Genomic DNA, 23,386 nt, shown 5'->3' with positions numbered 1-23,386 from the left:
AAAGGCTCAAATATACATTAATTATACAAGGGATATTATAAACATAAAGACACAGATTAAAAGTAAAAGGATTTAAAAACACCATGAAAACAGTAAGCAAAGGAAATTGGGGTGGTTAGGTTAACATCAAACAAAATAAATTTTAAGACAAAAAAAGTATTATCAAAGAAATGTTTCATAATTATAAAAGGGTCAATTACTAGAAAGCCATATCATCAATGTATATATATACCTAAAAAATAGTTTTAAAATACATGAAACAAAAACTGATAGAATCAAGGGTAGAAATCCACAAATCCACAATCATTGTTTAATACCAGTCTCTAATGGATGACAGAACTAAACGAAACAAAAAAACTAAACATAAAAATACAGAAGAGATCTGAACATTATTAACCAACATGATTCAGTTGACATGTATAGAACATGTCAGTCAAAAATGACAGAACACACATTTTTCCAAGTGCACATGTAACACTAATCACAATGAAACATGATGAGCAATAAAATAAGTATTAATAAATATCAAAAGACTGCAATCCCATGCAATATGTTCTCTAACCATAAGAGACTTAAATTAGAAATCAGTCACAATAAGAAGTCTAGAAAAGCCTTAAATACTTGGAAATTAAACAACATGTTTCTAAACAACCCACAAGTCAAGGAAGAAATCACAAAGGAAATTGGAAAATAATTCAGACAGAATAACAACGGAAAGACAACCAGTTAAATTTGGGGAACGTGGCTAAACCAGTGCTTGGAGGAGAATTTACAATTTTAAAGGCTTACATATTAGAAATGAAGAAAGTCTTAAAATCAATCCAAATTTCAACCTTAAGAGGCTAGGAAAAGAAGAGCAAATTAAATCCAAAGTAAATAAAAGGAAAGAAAGAAAGAACAGAGATGTACAACTAATAATACGGAAAGCTAATAAAGTGAATAGATTAATAACATTGATGAAACCCTAGTAAGAGTGATCAAGAAAAATGAGAAAAAATACAAATTGCCAATACCAGGAGTGAAAAAGCAAGCATCAGTATAGCTCCTACAGTCATTAAAAGGACAATGAAAGAATATTATGAACAACTTTATGCCAATAGATTCAACGTCTTAAACAATATAAGCATATACCTTGAAAAGCACAACTTATCAAACTGACCTAGATGAAACAGAAAATCTAAGAAGCCCTATGAGCACTGATGAAATTATATTGTCATTAAAAACCCTTTCACAAAGAAAACCATAGGCCCAGATTGTTTAATATCATTCACACATAAACTCTTTCAGAAAACAGGAGAGAATTCTTCCCAATTATTCTATGAGACTAGCAGAACTCTGACAACCTAAAAAAAGGCATTACAAGAGAAAAAAAGTTATAGACCAGTATCTATTATGAAGACAACCAAAAAAAAAAAAAAATTCTCTCAATCTATAAGCAAACTGAATCTAGTTAATATATATGCAGAATAATAAGTATGACCAAAGTGGTCTAACCCTGAAATATAAGATTGTTCAACAATCAAAAAATAAAACAATCATAATGAAAGAATGAAAAAGAAAACCACACTGTCATTTCAAGATGTAGAAAAATCATTTGACAAAAATCAACAATTAGTAATAAAAACTCTTAGCAAGCCAGAAATAAAGGGGAATTCCTTCAAACAGAAAAAAAACACATTAAAAAACTTTACAGCAAGTATTATATTTGATGGTACTTAATTGAACATTTCCCCCCTAAGACCTGGAATAAAGTAAGATGTCTTCTCTTGTTCAATGCAAGAAAAATAAATACAGGGCAGAAATAATAAAAGGAAGATGTAAAGCTCTATTAATAGATTAGATGACTATGGATGTCTTAGAATTTTCTGCATAAACCATTTTCTAGAATCAATAAGTGAAGACATAAAAGTTTCAGAAGACATAAAAGTTTCAAAATAAAAGCTTGAGTTTCAATATATAAAAATGAATTGTACATATTAGCAGCCGCTTTTCAGAATAATTTTAATTGTATTGGTAATAGCATCTACATGGGAATAAAGTTAACAAAACACAAAACTTCTCTGCTAGAAACAACACAATATTGCTGGGAGAAACTAAAGACTTAAATAAATGAAGATACAATGTTCATAGACGGTAATTCTCAATATAGTTAAGATATTAATTTTACAGAACCTAAATCATAATCACAAAAGGTTTTTTTAAATGGAAATTGACTGACAGATGTGAAAATGCAAAAAGACTTGGAATAGCCAAAACAATTTTTGAAAAGAAAGAACAAAGTTGGAATATTTATACTACCTGATTTTAAACTTACTTTAGAGCTAAAGTAATCAGGACCACATCATACAGGCATAAAGACAATCTGATCAATAGAAAACAACTAGAAAGTCCAGAAGATGAACCCAATTTTATGATACCATTTTTCATGAAGATACAAAGCAATGTGGAGTAAAATTAAAATATCTTCAATGATGCAACTGTAACGACTAGATATCCATATGGAAAACAAAAATAAAAATAGGGACGCGTGGGTGGCTCAGTTGGTTAAGTGTCCAGCTCTTGATTCTGGCTCAGGTCATGATCTCACCGTTCATGAGACGAAGCTCTGTGCTGGGCTCTGTGCTCTCAGCACAGAGCCGTGCTTGGTATTCTCTCCCTACCCTCACCCCTTCCCTGCTCATTCTCTCTCCCTCTCAACATAAGTAAATAAACTTTAAAAAATAACAAAATAAATAAAAAAAATAAATAAAGCTTGACCTCCATACCTTACACCATTGTTTTAGAAAACAATTCAAGATGGACTATAGCCTTAAATGTAAAAGATAAAACTGTGAAGTTTCTAGAAGAGCATAATAGAGAGTATCTCCATGGCATGGAAGTAGACAAAGATTTCTTGGACAATACACAAAACAACACTAATATTAAAAATATTGACAAATCAGACATCATCTAAGTTAAGAACTTTTCCTCTTTGAAAGACCCCATTTAAAAAATGAAAAGGCAAGTCACAGAATGAGTGAAATATTACTATGCATATATCTGACAAAAGGAATTGTATCCAAATTTTTAAAACCTCCTACAACGAATTGATAATGACAAACAACCCAATTTAAAAACAGCTCAACAGTGTGAAGAGACACTTCACAAAGTAAGATATATTGCCAATAAGCACTTGAAAAGGGGCTTATCACATCATTTGTTGTCAGAAAAATGCCAATTAAAGCCATAATGAAATACTACTACATTTTCCCTAAAATGTTTAAAGTTAAAAAGACAGATAAGAACGAAATATCCTACCAGACAGAACAACTAGAGCAATAAGCAGCAAATTCTGCTCATAGAGTATAAAATGTTACAGCGGCTTTGGAAAACGGTTTGGCAGTATCTTTCACAATTAAACAGCTAGTGCGCAACTCAGCAATACTGCTGTATATATTTACCAATGGGAAATAAGAAAACATAGGTCTTTAAAAACTCTTGTATTATAATGTTCAGACTAGTTTCACTTATATTAACCCCAATTGGGAAACCCAAAATGCCCATCTAAAGGGAAATGGATAAATAAAAGTGTGGTATAATGTAGAATAATTCCAAATATTTGAATACTACTTAGCAATAAAAAATAATGAATTACAGATACATTCAAAACATAAATGAATCTCACAAAAATGCTGAGCAAAAGAAGCCAATCACCAAGAAGTTCACGCTGCATTATTCAATTTATATGATGCTCTAGATTAGAGAAAACTAATCAATGCTGAAAAATACTCAGAAGAGTAATTAGCCTCTGGGAGGTAGGGGTTGACTGGGAAGAAGCATAAAAGAACTTTCTTCAGTGATTGGAATGAACTATATATTGATAAAAGTGTGATAACACAAATGTATGCCTTTGTTAGCACATTAAATTGGACGCAGTATTTCTTCATTTCACAACATGTAAATGTTACCTTGTAAAAGAACCATAAACATACTGAAGTCTAATAATATTTTGTATTAAAAAGGTAAGACTGCAATTCTTAAATTGCTTTCTATGTGTTTTAGGATTAAGTATATGAGAATATATGTTCAGGAAAATGGGAGCCACGTTTCTCACCACTGGAGGAGTGGACAATATGGAAATGCAGATCAGAATGAACCCCGAAGACAGGGGACTAAAAGGAAAGATGTCAATATGAACTCACTGTTCATACTGAGAAATAGAATAAATGCAGACATGTGTATATTTCAGCGTGTGGACACAGGCAAGTGTGAAAATCGGTCGTAGGAACCTGTGCTAGTGTATTTCCTAGCTCTGTACTCCAAAGTGGCCTAGAAGCAAGGACGAAAACACTCATTTGGAGCACAGGTCTTTGTTTCTAAATAACATTCTCCACTAGAAGGAATTAAAAATCTTTGGAGAAATGGCTGACTGCAGAGTCTGGAAAGGAGAATGAGTCTAGAATATTTTGTTGTGCAGGAAAGTAAGAACGTGCTCAAAGGATAGCGACAGGTTGGAAAGGACACAGGGGCCAATTGAAAGGATTCCCAGTGGTCGAATCTGGGATAATTCCAGCATCAAATAACTGATGACAGTAATGGATGTGTAGTCCTTTGAGTAAGAATAATACTAAATGCAATGCATGATCCTGGATTGGATTCTGAAACGGGAAAAAAAATAGCTCTACAGGACAATGAAACAACTACTGGAATTTGAATACAATCTGTGGATTAGATGGTAATATGTATCAATGGCAAATTCCCTAATTTTAATCACTACATTGTGGTTTATAAGAAAGTATTCTTGTTTTAGGAAATGTATGCCAAAGTATACAGGGATAAAAGTGCACGTCTCCAGCGTACTCTCAAGTGGTTCAGGAAAAAATATATGCATCTGTAAGAATATGTAGAGAGACTGCTAAAACAAATGGAAAACACTGCCAAACTACTGCAGAATCTGAGCAAAAGATATAAAGGAGTTTTTTGCGCTATTCTTGCAACTGTTACTGTGTTTGTTTGAAATTATATTTTAAAAAAGTAACAAAAAATACATACAGTACAATTAGAGTGCCTCTTCTCAAGGCCTTATATAGTCCAAGGCTAGGCTACTAGCACACAAGAGACAGTGTTTATTAAAGGTAAGATGTGGGGCGCCTGGGTGGTTTAGTAGGTTGAGCGACCAACTTCGGCTTGAGGTCAGGATCTCACGGTTTGTGAGTTCAAGCCCCGTGTCGGGCTCTGTGCTGACAGCTCAGAGCCTGGAGCCTGCTTCAGATTCTGTGTCTCCCTCTCTCTCTGCCCCTCCCCTACTCATGCTCTCTGTCTCAGAAATAAATAAACATTAAAAAACATTTTAAAAAAATAAATAAAAAATAAAGATGTACACCACCTTTTTTTTTTCAAAGAAAAAATACAAAAATTTAAATAGAAAGCACCTGTTTAGGTTAAGATTTCCATTTTTTCCATTTATTATCAGGTTCCCTCTCCTATGTAAGAAACACCCCATTCCCCCCAGATCTCAGCAGTCATTCCCTTAAACTCCTATTGGACTTGCCTATGGCCTTTATTTGGCCCTAATCACAAGTTATTTTGAGCTGTTTTCTTTTTATACACATATCCCACTTGCCTAACTAGATTGCAAGCCCCATGAAGGCAGGAACTATTTACACCATTTGATATTTTCAGAGCTTCTATTTTCAGTGTTCTAAGCATATTATAAAGTTATAGCATGCTATAGCACACTATAAAATGCTTAATAATTCATCACTGATAGGACTTCTTAACTCCTGGTTTAACAGAAATCCATGGAATGGTTTTTACTAAAAATGCTACCTGAAATTTTCTTCCTGTAATTGTTCTAGTTGTAACTGTGCATGAAAATACTTTTTTGCAACCATTGTATTTGGATCATCAAAAGATCCATCCAACTGGTCAAGTTTTTCATTCATCATCTCATTCTCAGAAACTAATGAGTTCTTTTCATCTTGAAGTGCAGTCACCTAAAAAACAAATACACAAATATAAGCATCAATAGCAAAAAAACTTAAGAGTCCAGAGCCCCACACTGCTACTGTGACCAAGCCATTAAATGAGCTTGGTCAATCAGACAACATAATTTCTAAGGATCCTTCCAAAGCTGGAATTTGGGGTCTAGGATGTTTGAGTCAAACAAAAGAAATCAAAGTAATTTGATTACTACAGAGAAAACCGAGTTAAAACATACAAGGACAACATCTTCAAAATGTTAAGCTTGCCCTAGTTTCAGTAAGAAAATTTTTCTAAGTCTTTAAAATCTAATGTACTGATAAGCTTTGAAAAATTAATTTGTTCCTCTTTTAGTTATAAATTTACTATTAGGATGCTGTTACCTAATAAGCTAAAATACACACACATATGCACAAAGTTATTTTAGGTTCACAGCAGAAAATTATCAGTTACATATCATGTCTTCAGAGACAAGCACATTATTTGGTTAATGAATCAGTAACAAAAAGCTGAACTAAATCCATTTGCACATTGAGACTGTTTGCTTATAATTTAAAATGGCTAAAAATTTAGAATCACATCGATATCAGTACCTGATACATTTTCACTTTACTTACATATTAATGCAACAAACATGATTTGCTTCAGTTCTTTTTCTTTTCCATTTAAAAACATCTTTTAAAACCTTTTAAAAAGGCTGTAACCTGGTCATATGTAAGACCAGAAGTTTACATATGATTATATTAAGCTTCCTTTGAAAAAAAGTTGACCTATTATGATTTTGAACATATTACTACATAGGTTTGCAATTGTTTTTTCAATAGATGTAATTAATTCAACCCAGTTACGTAAAGGAGGCTGTATACCAACACAGTGAGCTACTAATAGGAAATTAAAAGCAAGTGAGTGCCTTCAACACCATATAGGCAAATTACAAATACTTGCCTTTGACCAACACAACGACCAACACAATGACCAATGGGCAATGACCAACACAAAGGCTCAGAAAAGTCTTCCCGGGAAGACTACGGGAGAAAGCAGTTTTTCTCCCTAAATTCAATGCATGTATCTATCCTTGCCAAGCAAGCAGTTTAGTGACTATTACCTGTCATGTACAACCCTAAATGACTGAGATATGAAAAAGGAGGAGAGTCTGTACCCTTAGCATCCTTATGGTAAAAATGTAAATAATTACACAATAGGAAATGTTCAAAGTGCTTTGGTGGAAACATACCATAGGGTAGGAGATGGGACACAAAGAAAAGAAAATCTCATTCTAGCTGGAGGGAAGAGGGTGTCACAAAAAGATCCACAAAAGAGAAACAATACCCTCAGTCTTCCAACCTGTGTAAGAACCACGTAAATTAGGTAGGTAAGGGCAAATTCAGTTGTCAACACCTGGTGTGTAACCAACCTGGGTCCTATCCATGTTTCACAGTGTGGCTCCAGAGCTACCTTTAACCACAGACGTGAAGGAGAAGGTAGTAAACATGCAAATTCCTTGCACACCCTCCCTCCCATCTATGACACAGAATGTCCAGTGGTGGTTCTACACATCTCCTTTAACAAGTTCCATAGGTTCATTATGTACCTGCCTTTATCCTTCTCTGTTTTTATTTTTCTTCTCTATTTCTTTGTTTCTCTCTCCTTTGTTGCTGTGTCGAATTATTTAAAAATGAGACAGAAAAATTCAAAAAGCTAAAAAAAAAAAAAAAAAAAACCACACCATTTTCTTACATTACCCAGATTTAACGTAATACTTGTGTCCTATTTGCTTATTTAAACAAATATATGGGTTGCCTGGATGGCTCAGTTGGTTAAACATCCAACTCATGATCTCAGCTGAGGTCTTGATCTCAGGGTCATGAGTTCAAGCCCCACATTGGGCTCTGCACTGGGCACGAAGCCCGCTTAAAAAAATAAATAAAAACGTCATCACATTAAAGTTTGAAAATCACTGCCTCAGATATAAATGTATCTTGTACAATGGTGGACAGGAGCATGTCTTCTCTAACGTACCCCAGGCAAGAATGGCTGACCATTGCTACGGCATTATTACCGCAGCAAGTGAAGGACTGCATCCGACTGCTGCCGGGGGTCACGAATGGTGGCTGGAAGGGCAGAATAAGAGCCACTGGCAAACGTCACAACTTGCCTGAAGGTCCCATAATATCCTGATTGGAACGGAGTTCCTCAAAACTTCACATCCAAATATCACGTGGAGTTCTTCTTTCTTTTTTAAGTACACATAATCAGACCTGCCTCCTGATTTACTGAATCAGAATTTATGACCATAATTTGCACAGAACCAACACAGTTCTGTATTTGAAAGGATTCAAGCTTCACCAGATCCTTCCCCACAGAATCTCCACTCTTGCATTCTTTATTTCGATTAAAACATGTTTGCTAGCTAGACTCCGTCAACAAGCAGTTTTTTCAAGAACAGCTCGTGAGTCTGCACCTGAGCTCTTCATCTGGCCATGATGCCGCTTCCCTAAGCACTCAGTAGATACTGCTCTTCCAAATTCTGGTACTGAAGTTGTAGGGAAGCCTGATGGTCTGGTCTTTGTGGGTGATTTGCCTCTTCTACCTGAACAACCAAGGACTCGTTCTTCTCCTATTCATGAAGTTCAATGGCTTACCTAGGATAAAGCCTAGTGTTTCCCATTATTTGGTGATTAGTGTCTGTGCACCTGCAACTTTCTTTTAAACCTCACTTTGTTGTCTTCACGCACCATCTATTTTACTGATGTGTTCTGAGGAAGCTGTTCCACAACATGAAGCAAACATTATTTTTCTAAGCTCGGCTGAAGTCTTTTACGTGCACTTTGGTCTGCACTGTTTGCATGGATGTCACACTTCTATTCTTTCCATCTAACTCGTGCTTTGTTGGCAGTCAGGATACACCAGATGTTCCAGTGTGGGCTGAAGACTCCTCGACACGTCTCCACTCTACTGAAGATCCAGTGTGCCTTCCTCTCTCATTATGGTGGAGGCTGTTCTCCCTCCACACCATTCCACAGCCTTGGGAATGGTCAGGGAAGGAGGGGGCAAGCTGAGGCAAGGTGCAGTCTTTACGACACCTGGGCTACACTCTCACTTCTGAGGTTTAAATACCTTCCACCAGAGTGCTGAGCAGTGTCTCCCACCCCCAGGGAGGAAATCCTTTGGACATCAGCCCTCTCCCCAGTGCGGTGTGTAGCTCTACAGACTGCTTCTATCAGGAGTCAGGCCTGTAGTGTCTTAGCTGCTCCTCCCTCGTCCAGTGAAAGAAAACAAAAGAATCAAAGGGTGACTCTCCTGACTGTGTAGACCGCAGGGAGAAGAATCGAGATTCCCGTGGATCCCCCTGCGTGGGTCAGGGATGAGGAAAGGAGAACAGATGCTTGCTATGCAGCACTTCTGTCTACGTCACATGCCTGCTTCTTTCCTTGACTGTCGGGTTTTTTGACTTCACAAGTTACGTCCTTTTTCTTGTTTACCTGTCCTTGGTGCATTTCTGTGCAGCTTATTTTTCTTTTTTTGCTACATTTGATCAGGAATTAAAACAATCCCCTCTGCCCCAATTCAAAAACAACTCTCAAGTAACATATGATTAAAAGTAAAGATTTCTCAAAAACAAATTCCCTTTTGGGGCGCCTGGGTGTCTCAGTCGGTTGAGCGTCCGATTTCAGCTCAGGTTGTGATCTCACAGTCCGTGGGTTCGAGCCCCACGTAGGGCTCTGTGCTGACAGCTCAGAGCCTGGAGCCTGCTTCGGATTCTACGCCCCCCTCTCTCTCTGCCCCTCCCCTGCTCGTGTTCTGTCTCTGTCTCTCTCAAAGATGAATAAACATTAAAAAAAAATGAAAAAAAAATGTCCCTTATAAAATTGGGATATATGTCATGTGAACCTATGTGGATTCTATGTTGTTAATTAATTACTTTTTGTTCTATTATATAATCATTCATTTCCTGTGTGCAGATAATCTGAGGGTGATTCTATTTTAATACTAGAATCAAAAACTTGAGTTGTCTGTACTTTACTGCTAAAATCAGGTGATCACATGCTCTTCACTGTGTATAACAAACACATATTCTAACATAGAATTTTGTGTTCTTTATCAAATAAGAATTTCTAGAAAATGTACAGAGATCCTACATAAGACTGCTAAGGCCTGAATGATTCAATCCTCTGTTCTTTATATCAGGTATTCTGGCAGGTGAATAAGATCCTGTTTGGCAATAACACATCTCAGATGCTTTGTATGTGTGTATGCAATTGTTGTAACGTGTGACATAACTGTGGCCAAGAAACATGAAAGAAGAACATATAGAAAGCCCCCTAATTTTGAGGTACTGGCTTTGTTCAAATATAAACATTAACTCTTTTCAAACACAGAGGGACTGATTTTTTAAAGAATGACGTTAAAAGACCAGAACTGCAGGCTGTCACTGTCCTAAGTAGCTGAGTCACTGTGACCTAGTCACTTCTCTTTTCCTTATGTGTAAGCCTTTACGGATTAGAAATATTACCCAGCCCTGTCAGTCTAGATCTTTATCTCATCAAGCCAGGATGATGCTCTCACAACCCTTGTTCCTTGTCTTCTTACTTTTCAGAGAGTAAATTATTTATGTAACTCATTATTTGAACAAAAACGTGCAATTTACATTTAGCACATTATGCAAGTACACTTACCCTTTTGCATAATTTTTTAAGACTTACTGCATAACTTGTGCGTTTGCACTTTTCATATAACAATAACAACAATACGCGCAAATACACATAGTGCTTATGTGCGTCAGGTACTAATGCATAGTAACTCATTTAATCCTCATAAAAACACTCTGGGAGATACACACTATTATCACAACACTTCTCAAGAGAGAAAACTGAACTATAAAGAAATTAAGTAATTTGTTTGAGAGGATACAACCATCTGAATATAGGTGGGCTAGTGTGACCATCTACCCTATTAAACGTTAACTATTGTCTCTCATGCCGAGTTTATTTTGCTAACATGTACATACATGTGAATATAAGAATTATATACACATGGATTCAGATACATGTACATGTTAGCAAAACAAACTTGGTACCTGCATTTAACGGGGAAGGGGAGAAAAGCACTTCTAAATACTTCCATAAATGACCTCATTTAAATATTCGCTCTATGCAGTAGATACTTGAATTTCTCCTTTTTACAAAAGAAACTAAGGGCTCATCTAAATACTCGAAATTCCACAATTAAAATGATTTTCTCAAAGAAATAACCACCAATTTTCAACTCAAAGAGAAAAGTAACTAGGAAGTTCATGCTTGAATGTTCAAGCCTATAACAAACACTTTAAAATTTCCCTCCCTGGAATGGAACCCCTCCTCCAAGGGACTGTGCCAATGAGTTATTTACAATAAAACCTCCGTAAACTTAAAGAGGAAGTTTCCCTCGGATGGGTTTCTCTTCTGCACCTGCATATCCAGTTCTTGGCACCTTTGCCTCAGTTCTTCCTTTTCCGCTAGTGCTTCTTGAAGTTCTTCCAAGGCCCTTTTAAGCTGAAACAGAAAACGTTCTGACTCTTAGAAAGATGTGTTCTGACACAAGTTGAAAAATATGTGTATGTACACATAGACACGGACATTCAAATTTATCAACAAGTCTACTCTCTTTAAGTCTCCATTTGAACCTTTCTAGGGTTACTATGCAAATTAGACAGCATAGGAAAAGCAGTCGGCACAGGGTCTCTGGGATGTAGTGGACAGTCAATAAATAAGCGACTACTAGTCAGAGTGAGGGGGAAGATTTTAAGAGGGTGACCAGACGCAAATGGACAGTTGTGTGAAAAAGGTGTTTGGTCATGGGAGAAGGTGCTGATTAGTATAAAACAATGAGGAAGACCTAACTGCAAATGGATATCATGCATCTGTAGTGACCTCAATTCAAATAAATGGCTGTGCTTTTCTCTAACAGAGCTCAGCTGCATGGATGCTGCAGTAAAGAAGGGCACTCATTATTGTTTTAGTCTGAGTTTCCCCGATGATCAGGGATGTTGAGCACCCTTTCATGTGTCTGTTGGCCATCTGCACGTCCTCTTTGGAAAAATACCTATTCATGTCTTCTACCCATTTTTAAAGTGGATTATTTGTTTTTTGGGTGCTGAGTTTTATAAGCTAACTACAGAGAACACACTGATGGTTATCAGTGGGGAGGTGGGTGGGGGGATGGGGGAAACAGGTGGTGGGGATTAAGGAGAGCACTTGTGGTGAGCACCGAGTGTGGCATGGAATTGAATCACTAAATTGTACACCTAAAACTAATGTTACACCGTATGTCAATGAACTGGAATTTAAACAAAAACATTAGAAAATTTTATCTATTAACAAATAAGTCTCAGTTTGTTGTTTCTGTGTGAATATTTACACCATCTCATTAATATTTAAAGCAAAGGTCCCACAGAAATAAAATTTTAGATAAACCTTCATGAAAAAAAAATTTGTTTTCTGGTTCAATGTGCATTTTTAAAAAAAAACCTCAAGTATCACTAACATAGAATGTTATATTAGTGACATATATCATACAGTGATTCAACAACAAAACGATGGTTAGATGCCCTGAAGGGGGTGACAAGGCCTTAACTGAGTTGTGTGCTGGCAGGCTGGAGGGCCTCTTCCAGCCTTGTGACAGGGAGCGCTAACCTTTTCCCCTTTCACGCATCACTCCTTATGAAATGCTCAAACAGCAGAATATTAGAGGATGTTGTTTAACTTCATTACACAAAATTTAGAAAAAACACAGTGTTTAAATTCAAATAGAAATTTCTTAGGAAAATTTTAGTTTGGAATACTTGGTGAGATGCCTGGTGACACTTATGAAAAACAGGTGTTCCAAAGTAGAGCAGGAAAAGCACTAGATGCAACGGCCTGTCCCTGTGCCCCTCCCCACAGCCCAGGAGAGTGCCCTCCCCTGTGTGAACCAGCATGCAAGAGAACCTAGAACTGGGGAAAGGGGACTTGAGCGCAGGGTCATGGAGCTGTTTCCTCACAATCAGGAGAGAGGACAGCAACATGACAAAAATTATCATATTAGATAAATGACAACTTAGCAGACTTTTTTCAACTGTCTGCTACTTAACTGTGCAATCATCTAGCATGAGCCACATATATATCAGAAGTTTTGGAAGGAAAGTTCAATGTCACTCATCTCTGAACATGATCACAAAAACTTTTGGAAACCAACACTACTTGCATTCATGAAGGAATTCATAATAATATTCAATTGAGATATTATAGGATAAACAAGCTACATTTCATGGAGGAGAATATTCTTGCATATGTTCGCCTATGTAAGCCTTATGATAGTAATTGGCTAAGGAACTGCATGACTGTTTTCAATACTCTCCCCACATACTAAGATACTTACCTGTTGCTCTAATTCTCCGACAGCATCATTTGTGGGACAGCTCACTATTTCTTTACTCATCAACTAGGAAATTAAAGTTGCAATGTTAAGTACAATAAAGAGACTAAGTTATGAAGTAAAATTAAGTTTACTTAAAAGGGCAGTAAAATGCTTTATATTTAGTTTCCCTTGATGATCCTTAGAATATTATTTAAATAAAAACTTTATTAGAGACTTAAGCTAAATAACACAACATTTCAACTATTACATCAATGGGGACATCAGGAATAAAGTGTACTTGAAATGCACAGATAAATTTAAAATACTTGTATACTGAAAAATTGTAATCTAAGTTCTAAAAGATGAACTACTGAATAACACTGAACACATCAAATAATAATAAAAAAAGATTCTCCCATAAAATTAACACATTTAAAATACAGCCTTTAAATGAGTGATATAGCAAAATTCCTAATTTGAGAAGTCATTTTAAAAGTAGGAGTTACAACTATATGGAAAAAAAAATCTTATAAAAGTAACCTTTTTGCATATGAAACACAGATATATGTACTGTGATGCTATTTTTTTCTTTTCGTTTTTATTTTAATATTTATTCAATTTGTGAGAGAGAGAGAGAGAGAGAGATAGTAGGGGAGATGCAGAGAGAGAGGGACACACAGAATCCAAAGCAGGCTCCAGGCTCTGAGCTGTCAATACAGAGCCCAATGCAGGGCTCGAACCCACAAACTGTGAGATCACGACATTGGCTGAAGTTAGATGCTTAACTGACTGAGCCTCCCAGGCGCCCCTGTACTATGATGCTTTAAATTCAAGTCAACAATGCAAACTCAGAGCACACACTGCTAACCTCCTGTGAGATGCCTCCTTCCAAATCATGCCCCTGTCAAACTGCTTGTACTCACTAATTCCTCATTCTACCTCCCGTTGGACATCCTCTACACTGCACTTCAGTCTGATGTTAAGAATCAACATGTACCACGTGAATTCTGAACCGTTCTGGTTCAACCTACACATCTAGATTCGCTTGAACCCAGGCTACCTGATTCCCAAACCTATCACCATATTTGTTCACAGTTTGTCCATTCTGAAAATGAATGTAAGATATGTTTACACACATGCTTTAAAATTTCAAGAAAGACTACTCTAATTGGCAGAAAAAAAAGAAAAAATAAAGATTCCTATCTGGTCAGAGGTTGTTTATCCTGCTTAGGTGAAGTTCTTTAAGGGAATCTGACAGGGGCACCTGGGTGGCTCAGTCATTAAGTGTCTGACTTCGGCTCAGGTCATGATCTCATGGTCTGTGAGTCGCAGCCCCACATCAGGCCCTGTGCTGACAGCTGGGGGCCTGGAGCCTGCTTTGGATTCTGTGTCTCTGTCTCTCTCTGCCCCTCCCCTGCTGTGCTCCGTCTCTCTCTTTCTCAAAAATAAATAAACGTTAAAAAAAAAAAAAAAGGGAACCTGACAATATTAACTTATCTTTTAAAATACAGAAGTACTAAAATTGGGCTTGAAGTCTTTTTAAGATATTTTGGAGAAAGAAAAGAAAGGAAGGCACACTAATTTAAAGTAAATAAAACTGCTGCAAAGGGCAAGTTTATACAAGTAGAAAAATATACATCCATAAGATTTATGTGATAATTTTGGTGTCATTAGGTTTAGGATTTTCATACATAGGTGAAATAATAAAAACTTACCTCTTGAATAGCAGTCATGACCACATGTTGAACAGACTCTTCCAATGTCATTATATTTTGAATATGTTCTGTGATTTAAAAAAAAAGACAGATATGATAAAAAGAATCTACTCTTTCCCATGTTACTTTAGCCATTCAATTATTAGTATAAAAGGTCATTTACCACACATACTTCTTTATGCAAGTATATTTTTCCACAAGAAATAAGTCCACCAAAATTATATAAGCAGAATTAAAATGCCCAAATTTTAAATGTTTTATTTTTCCTAAAGAAGAAAACCTCTACTTTTCTTATAAGAAGAAAAAGAAGAAATTATGATTAATCTTAAAACAATTATGACAATTTCTTCCCTCTTCTTAGATGTTCAGTATTATGGGATGAATTCATACATATTAAATGAATGTTAAATCTTCAGCCCAGAGAATTAAATCTTACCACCTATGTAGTTCATTTCAGGAAGGCTTTCAAAGAAGCAACTTCTACAGCCTCCTATAAACACATACTCAATACTCATCAAGCCTCATCTGAAGGAGATCCTTATGCCTTACCACAAACACACATGCAATAAGTTAAGTCTGTCCCAATATGAAATGAAGAACCATAAGAAAAGGTGTTTCGTATATTTACATAATCAACTTTGATGGCATGTTCTCCAGCTAAAACAATTTCCATATAATTCCAAATTTCCAAAAAAACATTACTTTCAAATATTTTTATTGCTTAAATGATTGTCCTGGAACACTCCCGAAAGTTCTCTAAATCTTTCTTTTATTTGTGAAGTCAAGAACTGGACAAAGATTCTGACAGATTCTGATATGCACCTGACCACTAGGTGGGGAGTGGGAGGGGAAGAGGAAGAGTTAAGTAGAGAAAGCACAGGCAATGCAAGGATCTCCTTTAACTGGATTTTCTGGGTAACGGAGAGTTTCAAGTCTGCTGAAACCTTCAAAAAAATTCTCTCTTTTCCCACCAAGATAAATATGGTACTATTAACCAAACAAGTTCATTCTTTCAAGACTGAGACTATTGCAATACCTTGGAATCATTTCGAAATCAATTCTCATTGCAAAGTATAAAGGTGTGGAAGCTGTTTTACATGCTGGGTGTATTTTAGGTTTCAATTAAATTACTGCAAGTTTTTTTTTTTTCATTTATTTGCTCACTCATAAAATCTGAGAGCCCACATATCTCCAAAATTAAATCCAATTAGGTAACAATGATGTGTTTAACAAGACAGTGAAACTATTTCTTTATATTTACCACTTGCTAAACTTTTATTTACGTATGCTGAAATTGAATTTCCTTTCAAAATTCTGGGGACAAAAATTCTATTAATGCTTGGAACTAAATTATGAAAATAATATTAAAATTCATGGAAGGTAACAAAAATCATAACACGGGAAAATTACACCTGAAAATGTCAATTATAACTTAGAATAGGAAGAACTGATTAATTCACAAGAAAAGAGATGAAATGAGATAAAAGAACAGATATTAAATAGTTCAGACAAAATACAGTGAAAGCCCAAAGTTACTTTTTTGAAAAAGACTATTAAAACTGACAAATGTGGAAAAGATGGCAGAGTAAGAGGATGCTAAACTTGTCCCAGAGACACACCAAGGCAACAGCTACATCTACGCAAAACTAACTCTGAAAATGACCTAAAGACTAGTGAAACAGACCTTCCTTAGCTAGTCTCAGAGAGAAGGCCACATATAAAGGGTGGGGGGGGGGGGCAAAGACATGGTTGGGAACCAAATCCCCAGTGGGACCAACCACAAACAGGATAGGCAATACAAGGATGGAGAAGCGAGATCAGACCCCACACTGGGCAACCCTGTGTCCGATGAGTCCCTATAATATCTGACTTAACACTGGGAGCTTTAAAAATCAGCAACGCCAAGAGAGTTTCCTACTGAAGGCAATAGGAAACAGAGTCCCATCCTCCCCCACCCTCCCTAAAGAGCCAGCCCTAGACACAGCACAGAAGCAGCAGTTTGAAAAGCACCTGGGGTATACATGAAGGAAATTCAGTGACTAATCTCAGAGTATGTGCATGAAGGGCAGGATCTGCAGATTCCTCCCAGGGAAAAATGCTGGCTAGTGCCACTTTTCTTCCCTCCCCCACTAAGGAGATGCTTCTGGGAGCCAGTTCTAACACTCTCCTTCTAGCTCGCTAATGCCACAAGCTCTGCCCCAGTGCTACCCTGCAGACATGCCCCACCCAACCTGCCTGCTTTGGCGGGCAACCCTGCAAATTAGCTCCAGCTCTGCCACACCTGACAGGTAGCACTGGCCAGGCCTGTCCCACTCCACAGTTCTCCAACGCTGAGGAGGTGAGTAAATAATCCCAAACATGAGCACAGCTGCAATTCCTGCAGCTAGGCCTCTTAGTTGGCTGCACAGGGAGTAAGCCCTGCTCTTCAGTGAGACTTACAGCTGTGGTAAAGAGGCTAACTGCAGGTGGCTAGGCTGACCACTAGCCCCACCCACCAACTGGCCCATGGCAGCCTCAGCCTGGCCTCTCAATAGCACTGGGAGCAAATCCTGCCCAGTGCATCCAGAGCAGGTAAAGCAGGTGACTGCAGCTAGCTGGGCTGAAGGTTATGATGGCCCAGCCACAAGTGTAGGGCACAGGCAGCCCATGTAGGGGATACTCCTGGAGCACCTAGTTCTGATGACCAGGAGGGACTGTGCTGTAAGACACTTTTCCATACCAGGCCACTATCTTCAAGACCAGAAGAAGTAGCTGACCTACCTAATATACACAGAAATAAACACAGAGAGTTAGACAAAATCAGGAGACAGAAGTATATACCCCAAATGAAAGAACAAGACAAAATCATGGTTAAAGAGCTAAATGAAACAGAGGTAAGCAACATGCCTGATAAAGAATTCAAACTAACAATCAAAGACACTCCCTGGACTTGAGAAAAGAGTGCATGAACTCTGTGAAAACTTCATGAGATGGAAAATATAAAAAAAAAAGAACCAGTCAGGGCTGAAAAATTCAATAACTGAAATGAAAAATGCACTAGAGGGAATCAACAGCAGATCTGATGATGCAAAAGAACAAATCAGCAATCTGGAAGACAGAGTGATAGAAAGCACCCAAGCTGAACAGCAAAAAGAAAAAAGTAAGAAAAAAAAAGGAAGAACAGGTTAAGGGAACTCTACAACATTACCACACATAACATTCATATTATTAGGGGGTCCCACAAGGAGAAGATAGAAGGGAGGCAGAAAATTATTTGAAGAAATAACAGCCAGAAACTTTCCTAATTTGGGGAAACAAATATCCAGGTCCAGACAGCACAAAGAGCGTCCAACAGGATGAATACAAGGAGGATTACACCAAGACAAATATAATTAAAATGAAATAACGATAGAGAATTTTAAAAGCAGCAAGAGAAAATAAAAATGTTATATATTAGGGCAATTCCATAAGGCTATCAGTTGAATTTTCAGCAGAAACTTTGTAGACCAGAAGGAAGTAGCATGATATATTCAAAGAGCTGAATGGAAAAAACCTTACAAACAAGAATACGCTACACAACAAAGTTATCACTGAGAAGTGAAGGAAAGATAAACGGTCTCTGAGACAAACAAAAGTTAAACAAGTTCATCCATCATTAACTCAGCCTAACAAGAAATTTTAAAAGGAATTCTTTAAGTGGGAAACAAAAGATATAACCAGATGTAAGAATATTATGAAGGGAAAATGTTTCACAGGTAAAAGCAAATGTATTTTAAGGGCAGTAGATTAATTACTTATAAAGCTAGTATGGAGATGAAACACAAAAGCAGTAAAATCAATTATATCTACAAAAATTAGCCAAAGGATACAAAAAAAATAAAAGGATGTAAACTATGACATTATATATGTAATGTGAAGAAGGAAGTAAATATTTAGTGCTTTCAAAATGTGTTCAAACTTAAGTGACTTAATATAAATATCAACATAATATAAATTGTCAAACACACAGGATATTATACATCAACCCAGTGGCAACCACAAATCAAAAACCTATAATAGATACACAAAACATAGAGAGAAAGGAATCCAAGCATAACTCTAAAGAAAGCCATCAAATCACAAGAGAGCAAGAGAAGAAAGGAACAAAGAACTATAAAAAAAAAAAAATAAGAAAACTATTAACAAAAGGGTAATAAGTATGTTCTTATCAACAATTATTTTAAATGTCAATGGACTAAATGCTCTAATCAAAAGACATAGAGTGACATAACGGATAAGAAAACAAGACCCAGGGCGCCTGGGTGGCTCAGTCGGTTAAGCATCCGACTTCAGCTTAGGTCATGATCTCACAGTCTGTGAGTTCGAGCCCCGCGTTGAGCTCTGTGCTGACAGCTCAGAGCCTGGAGCCTGCTTCAGATTCTGTGACTCCTTTTCTCTCTGCCCCTCCGCTTCTCACGCTCTGTCTCTGTCTCTGTCTCTCTCAAAAATAAATAAACATTTAAAAAAAATTAAAAAAAAAAAAAAAAAAAAGAAAACAAGACCCATCTAGGGGCGCCTGGGTGGCTCAGTTTGTTGGACATCCAACTTCAGCTTGGGTCATGATCTCACGGTTTGTGGGTTCAAGTCCCACATTGGGTTCTGTGCTGACAGCTTGGAGCCTGGAGCCTGCTTCAGATTCTGTGTCTCCCTCTGTCTCTGCCCCATTCACGCTCTGTCTCAAAAATAAATAAACGTTAAAAAAAAGAAAAAACTAATCTATATGCTAAATCTATATGAGCCTACAAGACACTCACTTCAGATCTACAGACACAAATAGACTGAAAGTGAAGAGATGGAAAACAATATTCCGTGAAAATGGAATAAGGGGGGGGGGGGAAAAAGCCAGGATAGCAATACTTATATCAGATAAAATAGACTTTAAAACAAAGACTGCGGCAAAGGGACAAAGAAGGGCATTGCATAATGATAAAGGGATCATTCCAACAAGAGGATATAACAATTGTAAATATCTATGTACCCAACAAAGAGACACCTAAATACATAAAGCAAATATTAACAGTCATAAAGGGAGAAACTGACAGAAATACAATAGTAGAGGACTTAGCATCTCACTTATATCATTGGATAGACCATTCAGACAGAAAATCAACCAGGTAACAGTGACTTTGAATGACACATTTAATCAGATGGACTGAACAGATATATACAAAACATCCCATCCTAAAACAGCATAATACACATTCTTTTCAAGTGTGCATGAAACATTCTTCAGGAAAGATCACATGTTGATACAAAACAGAGCTCAATAAATTTAAGAAGACGGAAATAATAATAAGCATCATTTCCAACTACAATGGTATGAAACTAGAAATCAAATTAAAAACAAAAACTGGAAAAAAACCCCACACATACAAGAAGGCTAAACAACATGCTACTAAACAACCAATGGGTTACAGAGAAATCAGAGGAAATACATGGAGACAAATGGAAATGAAAACACAAGAGTCCAAAATCTTTGGGATGCAGCAAAAGCTGTTTTAAGAGGGAAGTTTATAGCAAACCAGACTATCTCAAGAAAGAAGAAAAATCCCAAACAACCTATTCTTACACCTAATGAAACCAGAAAAGGAAGAACAAGGCTTAAAGTTAATAGAAGAAAGGAAATAATAACGATTAGAGTAAAATTAAGGAAAGAGACTAAAAAACAATAGAAATGAAATGAAACCAAGAACTGGTTATTTGAAAAGATGAAATTGATAAACCTTTAACCAGTCTCATCAAGAGTCAAAAAAAAAAAAAGTCAAATAAATAAAATCAAAAATGAAAGAGAAGAAATAGTAACTGATGCCACAGAAATACAAAGAATTACAACAGAATATTTTGAAAAATTGTATACCAACAAATTACACAACCTAGAAGAAATGGGTAAATTCCTAGAAACATATGATTTTCCAAAATGGAATCAGGAATAAAAAGAAAATTTAAACAGACTTATTACTAGTAATGAAACTGAATCAGTAATTTAAAAAAAAAAAAAAAAAAAAAACTCCCAATAAACAAATGTCCAGGACCAGCTGGCTTCACAGTAAATTCTACCAAACATTTAAAGAAGAGTTAATACCTATTCTTCCTATTTTTCTCAAACTATTCCAAAAAATAGAAGAGGAAGGAAAACTTCCCAATTGATCCCATGAGGCCAACACTACCCTGATACCAAAAGCAGATCAAGACTCCACTAAAAAAGATAACTACAGGCCAATAACTCTGACAAACACAGATGCCCAAATCCTCAACAAAATATTAGCAAAACACATTCAATAACACTTTAAGGATCATTCACCACAATTAAGTGAGATTTATTCCAGGAAGGCCAGGGTGGTTCAATATTCACAAATCAATGTGATACATCACATCAACAACAGGACTAATAAAAACCATGTGATCACATCAAAAGATGCATAAAAGCATATGACAAAGTACAATATCCATTAATGATAAAAACCCTCAACGAAGTAGTTTTGGAGGGAACATATCTCAACATAATAAAGGTCATATAAAAAAATCTCACAGGTAACATCATACTCAATGATGAAACACTGAAAACTTTTCCTCTAAGATCAGTATCAAGGTAAGGCTGTCCACTCTCACTTTTATTCAGCACAGTACTACTGGAAGTCCTAGCTGCGACAACCGCAGAAAAGTAAGGAAGTAAAAGGCACCCAAACTGGTAAGGAGGAAGTTAAATCATCACTATCTGCAGATGACAAACTACTGTGTATAGAGAACACTACAGACCCCACCAAAAATCTACTACAATTAATAAATGAGGTGAAGATGGAGGATACAAAATCAATATAAATAAATCTGGTGTGTTTCTACATACTAACAATGAAGTGGCACAAACATACTAAGAAAACAATCCCATTTACAACTATGCCAAAATAAAATACCTAGGAATAAATTTAACCAATAAAGTGAAAGACCAGTACTCTGAAATCTGAAAGAAATTGAAGATGACACAAATGGAAAGATGTACCATGCTCATCGACTGAAAGAATTAATATTGTTAAATGTCCATACTACCCAAACATCTACAGGGTCACTGCAATCCCTATCGAAATGCCAAAAGCATTTTTCAAAGAACTAGAATAAATAATCTTAAAACCTGTATGGAACCACAAAAAAACTTGAATAGCCAAAGCAATCTTGAGAAAGAACAACAAAGCTGGAGGTATCACAATCCCAGGTTTCGAGACATACTACAAAGCTGTGGTAATTGGAATAGTCTGGTACTGGCACAAGAGACACATAGATTAATGCAATAGGATACAGAGCCCAGAAATATACCCACACCTACCGGGTCAATCAATCAATGACAAAGAAGTCAAGAATATACAATGGAGGGGTGCCTGGGAGGCTCAGTTGGTTAAGCATCTGACTTCAGATCAGATCGTGATCCTGTGGTTTGTGGGTCTGAGCCCCGCATCGGGCTCTGTGCTGACAGCTCAGAGCCAGAAGCCTGCTTTGGATTCTGTCTTCCTCTCTGCCCCTCCCACTCTCTCTCCGCCCCTTTCTCTCTCTCTCTCTCTCTCTCCCTCTCTCTTTTTCGCTCTCAAAAATGAATAAAAATTAAGAAAAAAAAAGAATATACAATAGAAAAAAGACAGTCTCTCCAATAAATGGTGCTGGGAAACCTGTGAGACCTAAGCCGTAAAACTCCTAACAGAAAACATAGGCAGTAATCTCCTGAACATCAGCCTTGGCAACATATTTATGGATATGTCTCCTGAGGCAAGACAGTCCACTGAATAGAAGATAACTGTAAATTATCTATCTAACAAGGGGTTAATATACAAAATACATGATGAACTTCTACAGCTCAACACCAAAAATACAAACAATCTGATTTAAGAATGAGAGGACCCCAACATTTTTCCAGAGAATAAATACAAATGACCAACAGGTACATGAAAAGATGCTCAACATCACTAACAATCAGGGAAATGCAAATCAAAACCACAATAAGATATCACCTCATACCAATCAGAATGGCTATAATAAAAAACACAAGAAATAACAAGTGTTGGTGAGGATGTGGAGGAAAAGGAACCCTCATGTGCTGTTGGTAGGAATATATAATGGTACAACTACTGTGGAAGACAGTACGGAGGTTCCTCAAAAACATAGATAACAGAACTACTATACAACCCAGTAATTCCACCACAAGGTATTTAACCAAAGAAAATGTAAACACTAATTTGAAAAGATACATGCACCCCTATGTTGATTGCAGCATTATTTACAATAGCCAAGATACGGAAGCAACCCAAATATCTGAATGAATAAAGAAGATGTAG

At 36.6% G+C, this 23,386-nt stretch overlaps 1 protein-coding gene and 1 non-coding gene across 2 annotated transcripts in view; both read right to left on the bottom strand.

The window, feature by feature from the left end:
- The window catches only part of HOOK1 (hook microtubule tethering protein 1), a 70,868-nt gene that overhangs the window by 24,855 nt on the left and 22,627 nt on the right, over nucleotides 1-23,386 (bottom strand). Inside the window, exons 6-9 of the mRNA XM_045477602.1 lie at nucleotides 15,051-15,118; nucleotides 13,357-13,419; nucleotides 11,409-11,492; nucleotides 5,809-5,975 (exon numbers count right to left, since the gene is read on the bottom strand). Of these exons, the coding sequence (XP_045333558.1) occupies nucleotides 5,809-5,975; nucleotides 11,409-11,492; nucleotides 13,357-13,419; nucleotides 15,051-15,118 (382 nt within the window). The remainder of the gene's footprint in view (nucleotides 1-5,808; nucleotides 5,976-11,408; nucleotides 11,493-13,356; nucleotides 13,420-15,050; nucleotides 15,119-23,386) is intronic.
- Nucleotides 12,528-12,654, bottom strand: LOC123600264. The gene has a single exon (XR_006713623.1). It is a non-coding gene; the product is annotated as a U6atac minor spliceosomal RNA (small nuclear RNA).

This window comes from Leopardus geoffroyi, chromosome C1, assembly GCF_018350155.1.
Source record: "Leopardus geoffroyi isolate Oge1 chromosome C1, O.geoffroyi_Oge1_pat1.0, whole genome shotgun sequence".
Classification (NCBI taxonomy): domain Eukaryota; kingdom Metazoa; phylum Chordata; class Mammalia; order Carnivora; family Felidae; genus Leopardus; species Leopardus geoffroyi.
The sequence above is the reverse complement of the archived record's forward strand: the minus strand, read 5'-3'. Positions and strand labels throughout refer to the sequence as shown.